General features: G+C 40.1%; 1 protein-coding gene across 1 annotated transcript in view; it reads left to right on the forward strand.

Annotated features, from left to right (window-relative positions):
- Window positions 1-418: 418 nt before the first annotated feature.
- Window positions 419-15212, forward strand: part of T265_04153 (hypothetical protein) — a gene marked incomplete at both ends in the record, with an annotated part of 44148 nt that continues 29354 nt past the window's right edge. The window contains one exon of the mRNA XM_009168823.1: window positions 419-701. Coding sequence (XP_009167087.1) covers window positions 530-701 — 172 coding nt within the window. The remainder of the gene's footprint in view (window positions 702-15212) is intronic.

Genomic DNA, 15212 nt, shown 5'->3' on the forward strand with positions numbered 1-15212 from the left:
TCATTACTGCGCACCTCAAAAACCGCTTGGAAGGCTCAAAACCAAAAGATTGTGACTGATGTTTGATCCCTACAGCCGGGGTGGGCAACTTACACCCGAACAAGACATCAGGTTTCCCGTCTGTCTCAGATCTCATGTCAGGTAGCGACTTATCAGAAATGGACTGTATGCAACTCCTGAAATTTTCTTGACATATTTTGAGAGACTACCTACACACATGTAGATGGGTACGCATAACACTTGATAGCATATAGATTATATAAAGTTAGGTATTCCATTCGTCCTGTCGCTCACTAGACTCTCCGCCAATGTCGTAAGTGAAGGAACATTTCTTGACCAGTAATCGGCAACGATTGGATGTCCAGCAACTTATCCATCACCTACGGGCTACATAATGATTGGATGACGGTGCTATTTGCAAGACCCTTTCCAGGAAATGTATCAGGTTTATAGAATGCACGATTCGGAGTTGGATTGAGAGGAAATATCACCACACGTATTAATGATACCAGCTTAAACGATTTATAGCATGTCGGGGAATATAATCATGCACTTTGAACACGTAAACGCGCTAATTGTGATCAACGTGTTCATGTATTGTGGGCAACAACTTGCTTCAGGTCTGCCCACCATAAAGACCAGTTCCGGCAGTGAACGGGCGAATTCACCATTCGAAAAACGAAATAACTACTTCAATAAAAGTGAGTTGCATTTTACTGCGTCCAGCAGATAATACGTAACAATGTCGGCAGATCAAATCAATCTAAAAACGGCTGTAATGCAATTTACATAGACCCTAAAGTGCATAAATAATCTTGTATGAGCAGATGCGTGCATTGTTCCAGAAATAAGAATAAATAAGGACAAATTACATTAAGTAGATTAAGATCAACCGATCTTTGCCAGAAATCGATTAATCATTGCAATAAGCGGTGGATTTTAAAGAATACTGATTCAGTAATAATGAATGAATGAATATTTCAATTTCAATTAATATTTCATCCAGCTTGATGAAAGTATACGCAGAATATTTTAGTCATGTACAAGCCCACTTACCATGAACTAATTCGTCGGATTTAAAAATTGCATTCTCAGTTGATGTCAAAAGATTTATACAAAATTTGTGCAGTCAAAAAGTTTGAAACATTGCCAAGCAAGCCAGTAGTGCCTCAGAACTAAATATTCAGCAACTTTTCAGATTGTGACTAGGTGAAATTTCATGGCAACAGTCGTTCAATCTAGTGTATTACAACCTATATGTTTGATGCTGTTGCTCCACAGATCGAAGTTCTACCACAGTTTTGGCAACGACTATTGAAAAAAATAATGGGAAAACGTCAACAGGTTTTGGAAGTGTTTGAAAATTAAAGCACTCTAAATGGGAGTAGGTGTTAAGTATCTCGTGTGGATCAATATATTCAGTAAACGACAGAACTATATATTGTAGAACCATCAATGGCTTTGCAGACAACTCCACTCATAATGGAACTAGTGACGGCATATTTGTTGACATGATGACGGGTGTTTTAACATGTAAACAAAATTTTGAGTCTTCAATTTGGAAAGTATAAAGTAACTAAGGGATAGTTTAAGTATATATATATTTGTAGATACATATTTCAGCGCGAAAAGTGTACGAAACCAACCTATCCAGGAGTGATGGAGCTGTATTTCTAAGCGCATCCTAAGCATTTTGCTCAGATGTCTTTAGCAAATGATTAAAGGGCCATTAATCACGGTTTAGGTAAATTAAAGTTTAGGTTTTATTCATTGTTTGAACAGGTTTTAAAGATTCATACGCCACCTATTAAGGTAAGGTATGATAAAACATTAGACCAAATATAGGATCTTATCTTCCCTCCAATCATGAATACCCCATACCCTGGCCATTCTCACGCGGACAGTGGTGTTTTACGATTCGCACATCTTTAATACATGTGATACAGGCCGGCCATTTATTTACACCACATGGAAATCTATACTGCAGAGGTACGCTGAATAACCAGATGTCAGCCTGTTGCATGAATTTCCTTGGATTATTTTGGTCACCCTTTTGTAATTTAAAACGTATTTTCAGAAAGAAACTACCCATTTTGGCGCACTGTCACATATCTCCAAATTTCGAAACCCAAATAAGCATCAATCATGTTCCTAACCACATATATTAAAATGCCGAAAACAGGTAATGTTTTGCACTACTTCAAGCTTTTAACCTTCTAGATATGTAAAATTCTTGCTTTCGATAAATATTTTAGGCAAATTTGGCTGGCTTGAATTTACTGATAGCAGACCTTTCATAATCCTTTGCGCAAGTGCTCGTTTTCTGTAGTTCCCAGCTTGTTTTTCACAAGCAAAAAGTTTGAAGAATTTCGCCTCTAACTAAAGAGAACCACAGAGTATTTTTGGACGTCTGTTGTTTAACTTTCCACTTACTTCCAGAACCTTGTCGGAAATCAGAAGTGCTCTTCTAATAGCTATGTCTTTATCAGAGATATTTATCCCCATGAGGGAATAAAAGCGGGTTGATGGATTAATTTTTGCACGGTCGAGTCATATTTTTGATGTCCTGTATTTAGCTCTTATCCCTTTGAACAACATCCCATTGACGAACATTCTTGTTTCAGGGCTGTCGTCTTCAGGTCAGTACATATATAATGGCTGAATTGCGGATAATCTTATGACAAGCGGAACTTTATTTCAAGTCGGGATAACCGAGATAACCTAAGGAGGTCAAAGGGATGACCATCTAAGTCAGTGGTGTTTAAATAATAAATATACGAAATTTTCATTCGCTTGAAGAAACGGAGAGGATAAAAGTTGCTTTAAAAGGATGCCTCGAGTAGGACGTGATAACTCACACTGCTCTGCGGCAGAACGACGTAAAGATAAGTAATTCATTACGAAATTATCAGTAAACCTCAGGCATTTATACATTCATCAAACTGCAACACTAAGCGCCAAGGCAATGCATTTTAATGCTTTGTGTAATTTGAAGTTTTACTTGAGAATGATATGACAGGGGGCAGAAGAAACTTGTAAGCAATATTCCTTATCACAGTATATAAGATGTCAAATCATGGTTTAATGAGAAAGCGGCTATTTTCATTCAAGATTTGGCATGAGTACTGGTGTGTATTTAAAGGTTGGTGGACGCAAACCGAATGAATTCTATAATGCAGTGCAAAAGACCTGCCCGCTATTTTTCTTCGAATATTACTGTTTAGATAAAGGTGCAGTTGGTGATGTCCATATGCATCTCAAATCTCCACACACTGACGAAGAAGATTTAAATCAAACCTGGTGCACGGATGCAATATTGTTTCCAGAATTCAGACTGAGTGGATGGCCGTACGGTTCGCCTCACTGGCAAAAGAATCTAACTTACCTTCGGTACTACATTACGTCGACACATATAAGGCTCAAATTAATGTAGATTTTGTAGGCTTTGGTCCTAAATCATCCAAAAAAGCTGGTCTACTAACTAAGATTTCCGAAGTTCCTGCAATTACTGTGAGCAATTGCCAGTTGGCGGGTGTTAAATAATGTGTAGTCCACCCTATTCTAAAAACAAATGGTTGCCTAACTGCCTGCTAGTGCGGTGGGGAGCATCACTGATACCATGGAAGTCCCACTGATTTTGCCTGGTGAGATTCTGTGTTTTGATAGCTGGCACAGTTCTGCGTTTTGTGATACAACGTTACATACATAGCGGCACTAAGTATCTGCAAATTAATCACTGGCTTTACGGTGAGTAGAAGGAATATATTATCATTCCATCTCCTGGACCTTAAATCTAGCAAAAGACATCACGGGTTCCATGTGATTACGATGGATTGTTATATACTGCCAGTAAACAACAGGTATTCGTTGTCCTACAGTGCGCACATGCACTTTGCTATAAACACAGTTTGTCTCATCTGTTGAAAGTATTCCGAGGTGTGCAACCACTGAAGTAAGGATTGGCAAGTAGTTGGGTTATCGCAGCAAGTAGACACTACAGAGGGATATTGCAAAAAATGGTACTGACTTTCCCACATAAGCAGTTCAGTGTTATTTTCTCGAGAGACGCACGCAGTATCATCCCGCTGACAGTGAGACACGGACGCACACATGAGCATTTAGGCACACTAAGCGAGTCCTAAAAATACTGAATCAACTTTTGTAATCTAACCGAAAACAAAATGAAATATTCCGGTGTCCATTTTTTAAGTTTTTGGGGAAATATTCGTAGCTGAGGGAAATGGCCGTATGTTTTGTGGGCTAAGTGTTAGCAAGCTGGCTTTTCACAGACCTCGTTGTCGCTGAACTAATGCATAATCGGTAAATATGTCGGTGTGGCTGGAATTTCGCTCAATCCCCAGGGTAGTGTGATGCCCGTGAATTACGCAACCTACCACTTAGACAGTTTTCCTCCCCACGAATCATTTGGTGTGATGTCCAACAAAACTGAGTTAACAATTGGAATTCGTTGTACACATGTTGTGTGTGCTCGTGCTTCTTCTGAACGTTTGTCTAGTTCTTCGTCGGTCTGTCGGATTCTGTCACTTTTATCCCATCGCATGACTAACTTCCTGACTGGCTGTGATGTTATGCGGTATGTGTGGAAGTTCATTATATGAGTGCTGTAATTTATTAGGTATTTTCACTTACATAAGGATGTCAGGACTAATATGGCGTTCGGTCGCTAAGACTTACACTATAACCCAGCATTTATTTGTTCACTGTAACACCCTTTCGATGTCCAGCTGCCAAGCTCACTGAAGGAAGCTAGGATACTGCCAGGTTGCCCAAGCCTGGTCAGGGGATGTCGAGTTACAGAGCCCGAAGTCGAACAACGTACCTTCCGGCCAGTGTATTCGCGCTCTTCTCACTATGCCACCCCACTTACAACCACTTTTCTGAATCCAACGGCTTCCTCAGTACGCCTTGATAAGTGTGCCGGGAGAAATTAAACTTCGGCGTGCTTTTTTGATTACAAGCTTCTGCCTTGTGATCCAGAAAATAAGTGACTTTTGTATTTCACTTTTCTGCCAATCTGATAGTTTTTCTTTCTGATTTTTCCTTTTCTTTCTTGCTGTCTATTTATAAATTTGTTCAGCTGGCCATATACTTGTGTCCACTTGTTTATCCTCTTACCCAACTATAAACCCAGATGTGATGTATCCGTTCCACTGGTATAATATTTATATAGTTTGCTTCACATCCCTGCTGTTTTAAACCAGTTTTTGTCTGCAACTGTATTTTATGTCTCACTCCAAGATATTCCAACAAATCATTTTCACTTGTGGGATGTCGATATCATCTAGTGGTTTTTACGTCAAAAGCTCTCTAATTAGGTAACACAGATGATGCACGTAATACGAGCCAGTTTAATAGGCTCGTTTCTTGCAACGTTTCATCCCACAAGCACAATAGGATATGAGAGCTGTCCAGAGTATTCTTGATCACGTTTATTTGTGTGACGAACCGTGATTTAAAAGAAGACTTACATAGATTGCTCTACGTTTGCGTCCGTTATCATTTGGCATTGAGAATTGTATAACTTAGTTAAAACATTGATGTTTACATCAGCTGGCTGTCAGTAACTGCACTTGTCACGTGAGAGTGAAAGATGGTCACGAGACTCGCCTGTCACACAAAATCAACCAAACATTGACGCCTTAAAGTATATGTTACATTTCGATGGAAACATGCTGCCAATGAAATTTCGAAGTGCTGCCCTTCAGGGTGGCATTCGGTTTTCACTAAAACTTAGTTTCCCCTCATCTTGTAATAAATACAAGAGAAATTGACCTAGTTCATATACGGAAAACCTTTTAGAAAATGCAAGCAAAGGAGATGTCCAACAAATGAGAATGTTCACATGCATGAACAGAGCTTCCAGACTTATTTTAGATCACCAGTCGCATTATTAGTAACTTAATGAATACATTAAAAGATATGCATTTGTGGGCCCACTTATTAGTTTTAACCAAAGTTGTGTTGAGGGCATTACTTACATTCCTGTCTTTTCTACAGAAACAGAGCGTCGATCTGAGAAAGCTAACTTAACTAGACTTACCATCGAGTTACCCTCACATCAAATGTGACAGTCTCTGAAGTCAATCTGGACAGTCCACCTTGTTCACCAGAACTGTAGTACCGGATGCCGGTTTGCCTAGAAGTTTCCACCCATTAAAATGGAACTAACAAAAAATACTGGGATGAGTTTGAAAAAAGGGAGGCTGATGCAGGACAATTACACCTACTTACAGAACCTCTCATAGTCACACTTCCGGAAGAAAATGAAATCCAAAATAATCATTACACTTTCCTGAAATAAACCAGACGAATGGTGAAACGATGTTCGAAACATGGAGGTTCCCTTTTATACGTGGGTGTATCTTCTCGTATTATATTGCAGATTCTTCGATTTTACAGAGAAACCCTAAATGCTGTTCTCTGCATTAACATCACACCCATAATATGTTTTGTTCCTGTAGGATGACACTTTAAACTATTTTCAAGGCCAAAAATGTGCACTTATGAGAATTGCATGAGATATTTTTTGGTAGGGCTAAACTCTGGGCTTCTCCAACCTGCAGGATTTGTTTCAATCCGTGACCATCCAGCGCTTTCTTTGGAGTCTTATTACCTAAGACCAGTGACGTAAACCTGGATTGCCTCGTGATTTTAACGTTTCAAAACGTTTATATCATGGTAGATAGCCGTCATTTCAAAAACTATGAATGCAACATGATGGGTTCTTTGTAATTCTGGTAGACCAACGCAAAATAACTTGTCATCTTGATTACTTCCCAGCCAATTTAGTACGGTGACAGGTGGAGTGTAATCCAACATGTGAAAAGCTAGTGTGTTTCGCAACAGAAGCAAAGAATATCTAGGCTTTAGCGTTTGGGAAATCTCTACTTTGGGAAATCTCTGCTTGGGTATGCAGTGCTTCTAGTAAATTGATGATAGGCTTGTGTCCTCAGTTTGCCATATTTGCAAATTGCTTACGTTACTGACACCGTTGTGGGCCCTAATATCATATTGTTATTCCTCACCAGGCTAACTGCGGGTCTGTCTGTTTTGAACATTCGTGCTCAACTTATCCATTTCAATAAATCAAAATCTATATTGCCTCATTATTTTTGTTGAATTACAATGTTTCCAACATAGCTTTATTGTTTGATTCGATACTTGTGAAATTTATTGAATGGTACAGTTTTCTACATACTAGTCTTAAGCATGCTTCCCGTACGGACTACAATAATGGGTTAAGTATTTGTAGGGCCGACATTTGCGGCCGAAATTGTGCCGACCTAAAAACTCTAATGTTGCCAGCCAGCCCTGATTCGCAAACCAAAGCGCCATGTTTTCTATAGAGAAAAACGTCTGTAGCTCAGGTAGCGTAGATGGTGGTCGTTGGTTTGTTCGCTGAGCTGGGCAATTTGGTTGCAAACGTTTCATCACCGATTGAGGTGGCATCATCAGTGCGTTATTGTGGAGCGTAGTAGTGCGTAGCGTAGCACAACCACCAACCCACCGCTACACACTAATACGCTCCACAATAACGCACTGATGATTTCACCTCGACTGGTAATGAAACGTTTGCAATCAAATTGTCCAGCTCAGCGAGCAAGCCAACGACCACCAAACCACCATGTTTCAACAGCAATACTTACCAGTGATGTATCAAAGTTGATTTTAGACAAACCATTTGAAGTGATCGTACCTAATTAAAGTAAGCTATTTATACTATATGTTTCAAAAATAACTAATTAATTTTGTTTGGTGAAACACTGCAGTCCTTGAGCTGAGTCAAAGTTCTTGTCTTCCCGCTTGTTTTCTGAACTAACATCAGGTAGACCGCGCTTGAGTGCCTTCCGCTGGGGCAAAAATCATTATTCAATAAAACAAAATGGCAGAACAACTTTATTATAAATTTGAAATATTATGGGGTGTGCTAGATGTTGCAGAACGAAAATGCCTCCCCAGAATTTTTGTCGTTGGATTGTCTGCCCCAGGGGTAGGCAATTTTCTAGGAGACTCACGAGGATTAATTTTACATCAGTAATTGTTTTGTCTGGTAATCGTCTCTGTGAACGTATTTGTTGCAAGTAATTACGATTTGCAAGCACCTAGACTCAACGTTCCCCTGATTTATTAGTTTAAAGGGACGTACTGTACCTTGCTTGATACAGCACTAAAGCATAGCAGAAGTGTACGTGCTCAGCATTTAAATACCACACTTCTGACAGACCGCAGTCACTTTGCCGCCACACATATAATTACTGCTATTGCTACAGCAAATCAAACTATTATTCTATAGGTTCCAATCATCGGATTTACCAAATCTCTTGTAGGTCCTGAGTAGCATCTATTTGTCGGTAATTCCATCTCTCTAGGTGGTGGGCTGACTACTAAGCCTTAATTTACTTGCCTGACAAAACTTTACACTGTTTTGTTGGAGTAGTAGTAAAATGCTGACTTGAGCTCTGTCTTTTATGTTCAGCTGGCCGCTTGTATGATTCAGGAAGAGACTCTAACAAAAAAAACATCAGACTGTTGCTAATCCAAAAGTTCGCGTTAGCATGGGGCAGAATATTCAAATAAGAGCGATGTAAATCCAAATTCATAGTGTTGGGAAAACTAACCAACTAGGGACAACAGACGGTGGTAAGTCAAGCAGAATACACAATAAGCTACTAATGTGCAAAAATCGAGTAATAAATTTAGTCCACTTCTTCTGTAGGAGGGCATTTTGATGCGAATAGTTTGGGTTGTCCTGCACAAGACAGGATCACAACCCAATTGACAGGACGTGGCATTTGTGGAATATTGATGCGAAACATTCAGGATTTCACAATCTTTCCTAGGAATTGGGCTTTAAAGTTTGGAAATAAACTGTTCAAATTGCGACTGGCGATTGCTAGACTCTAAATGGAAGTGGTTTAGAAAGTCTGCCTTCTGCTTTATCAAGGTCGGCTGTGTGCTCAGTTACCACTACAGGAAATGTTCAGGTCGCTTAGAGAAAAGCTAAACGGAGTTTTCGAAAACGTTTGGTGACAATCGGTAGATTTATTGCTATGTTCAGGTCGCTTAGAGAAAAGCTAAACGGAGTTTTCGAAAACTTTTGGTGACAATTGGTAGATTTATTGCTGGGCAACTTCTCGCTTTTGACACAAAAGCTTCGTCAGGCCAAGTGACTAGGTTCCGAGGTTGGTCGAGTTTTAAGGTGGAAGCTAAACGGAAATTGACCGGCTTTCTGTATCAACTAGTTCAATTTGTCCGACTATCGGCGCTAAATACAACCAGTTCACATCTCGTAAGACTGAATTCGGCCATAAAAAGCAGGTGTACGGCTAAGCACTTCAAGTCATCTTGAATAAGTTACTGTGACTGATACGTAGGTAGTTTTGTGCATAGGTGTCGGCTGAATGGAGCTGATATAATTTTTGGCACGCAATATACTTCGATAACTCAGATTTCACTCATCTCTGGCCCAAAAGTGTGATTTGTGCTAGTAAAACTGGGGCAATATTGATTCTTCATTTTTTCCCCGTTTGCACAGAATAAAAGACGGTCGAATACGGCACCCATTAATTATAAACCATTTTTTCTAACGTCATTCTTATCATTCAGCCTCACAAATTGCATGGTACAAATTACTTTGTTTAGATATATGATATAAAACACTGTGATGCAATAATCAATCGTTCTGAACATCTCTCCAGAGCATTTACGAAAACAATGCGGATGTCGTTCTCGAGCCGCTGATTCTAAACCGAATATGCGTTTAGATGTATTGAAAATTGTCGAAACATATCAAATTGATGGGTTTTCGGTCCAAAAGTATTTTATGGACTCAGTTTGAGCAGAATGAACAGTAGCGTATTCAAATGTTTTGTGTAAAGGATCAGGGAAGGCAAATTATCTGGTGGAATCCTGTTAACCGGGTCTTCCCATCACCCTGAATTGGTGCACTGGGATGACTGAGTGTTTCGCGTCTCTACCGAACCAAGTGCGAAGGGTTTCGAGACGGGCATGCAAAAGGTTGTAAATGAGATCCACGCAGCTCTAAGGCTGCTGAATATTAGTGAACTTGAATGCGAAAATCCAACGACAAAATACCTTCTGACCCCTCCAAAAGACGTACGTTTCCGCATTTACAATTGGGATAATCCAGAACAATGTTAAACATACTATCGTTTAGTGAGCTAGCGCTCTCTTAAGTTGCACACATATGACTAACAACCAAGCACTTATTCGTGAACCCTTTACGACATGGCAGCCAAAAGTAATTATCGGTTTTACTATGATTAAACGCGTGTTTCCATTGCAATGGAAAACCTCACAGTTTTCAATTAGCCGAGCCGTCTCAAAAAATTTTTCCGGGCGAGGTATTCAGGGTGAATATTGTTTTTTTTCAGTTTCAAATCAAACCCAAATATTTCAGACAAATGGCCTTGAAAAACTAGTCTCCAACTAAAAATAGTTTGTTTATCGGTAAAATTCTTGAGCCGAAAAAACTTAACGCTTAAAGTTTACGAGTGGGTGCCTCATTTGTCCCTATTTTTGACTAAATCTCCATCATGAGTTACCGTCTAGAGGTATATGCCAGAATCCACGACTGCACGCGCGCTAGGTTACCATTGATTAATGCGAGGATATAGGTAGGCAGGATGATGGGACGCCACAGTTGTCACCAGACAAAAAAAACATGTGTTTTCTTACGAAGAATTAAAAAGGACAGGAAATTGGTTGTGCATGCCAAGACGGAAATGTTACGTACGCCAGGTTAACGTTGTTATTTTTAAAGTTCTATTAACAATAAATACGTGTCGAATCGATCCGTTAACCAGGAGAGCTAATAACATCAAATTGACAATTTTGTTTGTGAATAATCGACCTTCAAAGAATTTAACGCGGTCTGGGTTTTTGACCTTTTAAGTGAACTTAGAGATTTGGAGTTAAATCAGCATCGGTAAGCTAATGATTACCACCATAATTTGCCATTATGAGTTGATTACTCATTCTGTTTTGCGAATTATCTTTTCCATGTTAGGAATACGGATAACTAGATTTTTGGAGGTGTCTTTCATGGCGTTTACCCATGGTCTGTGCTGGGGCATAGTTTATCATGAAACTGAGTGATGCCGATGAAGTTCCAGACCACAGAAAATTCATACAATTGAGCAACATTGACACTATAAGTGATATGGAAAACAGACCGTTAGACCACCGAGATTTTCGACGTGATTGACAGGAAAAGTCAGTTAATATACAACAGTGCTAACTAACCTCCCACGACGATTCCTCATGTGAGATGCACAGATTTTTCGAAAATAAAATTCACGGTCTTGTTATGGGTTTCAATATGCTGCTCGTTATTACCCAAGGTCCAGCTGAATGTTTGCAAATCAACTGTTGTGTTTTATAAGGTTCTGATGCACGTGCTCAACCATGTTTGAATCACTGTTCGAAAATTTCAACTCAAATCGGACAGCAGCACTAGTGGTGACAAGGTCCAATATAAATCCAGTTTTAGTCGTGGGATTTTTAACTTTACTATTTACGATGGATTTTGAATTATGGTCATCACTTCTATTTTGAACGCTTAGTTGGTTGGCGCTATATTATCATTTTTGACGGCATCAAGTAATCCGTCAGCAGATAAGAAAATTAATAATGCACTCTTGTTTTATTAGGATGGTCAGATAAAATGGTTTAAAAATTAGAAGCTTTTTTGAACACTGCCTTGGGAATTGAGGAATTTCTACGAACGCGTAGTGGGCCGAACGCTTATATGATCACGTCAACTAAGGGGAGCTTCTTGCACTGCCTAATAGCTCCTTAGAATTAGATACATGTAGCAGTTTTTGAATCATTTGAGGGGCCTTTTAGGTAGTTAAGTAAATCGAGAGCAGTGAACAACCACTTATTTTAAAGTCAAAAGAAGAAATCAGTATTTGGGAAAGTTGCACGCTACAAAACTGGATGCTGTTTAAAGCTGAGTAGTATCTAAAACAGTTCCAGTTTCGCCATCAAAGTTTACTTCCTCTTATGTCATCATACTTGGATAACTTCTTCAATCAACGGCATTTCTTGTTTTAAAAGACATGCTGTGCTGACGGATATTGCCTACTCCAACTTATATCAGACTCCCTACCGTGCTCTGGACGATGCCACCGCATATTGTTTTCAAACCTAGTATTTTTTTCATTTTAATTGTATCAAAATACAAAAGGTTTGTGGGTCAGGCGGTGTCATATGTACGTCCAGATACACAAACTCCTCCGTAAAATTCTGGATACATAGTTGACACGATGGGCGGAAATTTTCAAAGCGGAACACCTATGTAGAAAAAGTATGGTCCCAAAATGACGACAACCTCCAATGATTAGTGCACTACTAATTGGTCCTAAGAATGGTAACACCTTACATAATAGGCCTACGTCACTACTTCTGTTGAATATTCAGTTCTCATCTCACAAATAAGCATCGGTGATATAGCATAGAGGACATATATACTGGAATATTTTTGGGATTGCCCGGTCATTCTTTTTTAACAGCTATAAATTCTTGTGCAAAACACCAGACATTTACAGAGTCCAGAATAATACTGGCCCACAGTGAGATGCAATTTTTGGGAGTTTGGTGTTCCCGTTTTCAACTCAATTGAATGGTTAACAGGGGTGGGGCAGAATGAACATATGGAGAGTGAGTTTTTTCACTAAGGAAAACCAAATAGGGAACCACCTTATTCGGGAAAATATGCATTGTCATGGGTGAAAAAACGCAAAACTGGACAATGAATACTTACGATTAGATTTGCGTAGCACATTACACTTCTTCCTCAGACATTAGAGCCCCATCCGACACTTATGCAATGTCCAGCTTCTTCTAAAGGTGGCCTAAAGGAAACAAACTTGGATTTGCTAGATGGTGTTCAATATTTTAATCACCAAAATTTGCTCGTTGTTTCAGGATGTGTTAATCTAGATTTAGCCAACACTAAACATTTCATGAATTTCTTAGGGCTTTCCAATCAGCAGCTCCTCACTTACGCATAAAAAAACAAACCAAACATGTGATGCACTTGATTAAATGACTCTGTAACCTCCATGCTCATTAAACGAAAAATTTTCACCGGTCATGTGCTCAAGTGCCCCCTACTTACAGACTTAGTATATGGGCTTGAAAAGGTGACTAGAAAAAACTTTTCGTGAGCGGCTATTGGAAACCACTTAAGTAGCAATAGCTGACCATACGCAGGCATAAAGTAGTTTTTATTGTAGTCAGTACTGACACACGTATCACGAGTTTCAGGCAGCATTGTGAACCGAATGTTACTGGCAAGCGCACGTCTGAACTACGGAGACTCAAATTAATACCGACAATAAATAGACGTCGGCTGCAAAAACCAGCCATATGGAAAGAGTCTGTCCTAGGTTAAAGTATGCGTAGCTGACTGGGGTACATTTTTATTATTCAGGTGCTAATTAACGGTGGTCTGAAGATTCGATTCATGACCTCATAGTTTGACGCATAAATATATTAAGCATGCCCGTTTGCTTATGTTATCCAAGTTTGCTTTCACTGAGCTAAGTCTCAAACTCACGGCTTTATGTAGTCTCGTTGTCCGAAGAAGTCCCGTTTAAATGGATTATGCACAATTAAGCACTCACAGAGAAACTCAACTTTCTGTTCGGATTTCATAATTTTAACGGGTAACTCCATGTGATACCTGAGCCCTTTGGCTAAAGTGAACGAAGAAAGCTTCCCGAGCATCAACTGTGTTCTCCAGGACCTTACAGTGGCGTGACGGCTTGCGCACCTCGACGACCCATAGAGATATACTGGAGGGTGTCCATGCAACACTCACAGAGTCTCTCGTACAAGGTCGGTTAGTGTTTTGAGGTCTGGTTCGGGGTTGCAACATTTGGTGACTCATTTCGTAGAAATGGTAAGGCATTTGCATTCCCGCCAAACTCTACTGCATTGGCATTCGGCTTTTGAGTAAAAGGCTTTGGCTGGGGACCCCAGTCGTCCTCCTGTCTAGTTGTGGGTTCGCTGACAGTCCAACTGCAACCATGATGCCAACGTCTAACCCTAAACTCACACTATATCGGACGAAATTACCAGAATCGTCTTCAAGAATCGATTTCAACTGCTCCACCATCTGTTGTGACTACATACGGGGACGACATTGCCACCCGTTTGCATAGTGCTTGGAATTTTGCCCGTTGCACGGCACCACCAGGCTCACTCAAACACTCGTTATCGGAACAAACGGTGGTACTGCTTAAATCTCGGAGAAATATCCCAGCCGGCATTCCGGCCTGGAAGGACCGAATCTTCACACTCCGATGCTAGAACATCGGTATACGATCCACATTTCTAGTATTCCTGGATTTACGAGGCGCATTCGGCTTGGTTGACCGATCTGTTCCTCTTGAAACGCTTACCCACCAAAGAATGCATCGGAAGTTCTTGAACATCAGCTGTGTTTCTAAGACTTGAAACGTTTGAGAATATACGCCGAGCTCTACAGCATCTTTCCTACACAATGCGGTGTCCAATCAGAGAGGCTCACTCTCTCCGCTCCTATTACATCTCGTGATCGACCGATTAATGAGCCAACTATGGGAGGTCTCAAAACAACGAATGATTTTGGATGAACTGACTAGAGTTTTCCGATCCTTTGGCGTACACTTTGCACTCACAAAGTGTAAGGTCATGCACCTGGATATACAGTCACTGAACACGCCATTTATAATTCAGGGAGAGGCACTGGATTGTTTCACGTAACTTGAAAGCTGCAATAGTTCAACTTGTAGTGTGACAGATGGGGACAATACACACATCTTGAAGTCGCGCTTGCTAATTTGAGACACTTATGGCGGGTGTTAAGTCTACAGAACGGACTGTTTTGTTGTATGGCTGTGAGACTTGGCCTGTTCGAGAAGCGCCTTATGGTGTTTGGAAAGCGTTGTTTCAAGCAAAGCTTGTGTGGGCATGTATCGGATAATCACTAACGAGGCAATTATGGAGCGAGTTATTGGCTGTTCAATAGGTATTTCCAATAAAGAAGGCGTCCAGCACCAGAAGCTGCGTTGGGTGGGACATGTATGACTGTGACTCGATGTGGGTTTTGTGTAGATTCTCCAAGTGTAAAAGCTCCGCCTTCGAGTGCAACTCAACTATGTTATTTATGCACCTGTCAA

Source organism: Opisthorchis viverrini (genome assembly GCF_000715545.1).
Source record: "Opisthorchis viverrini unplaced genomic scaffold opera_v5_67, whole genome shotgun sequence".
Classification (NCBI taxonomy): domain Eukaryota; kingdom Metazoa; phylum Platyhelminthes; class Trematoda; order Opisthorchiida; family Opisthorchiidae; genus Opisthorchis; species Opisthorchis viverrini.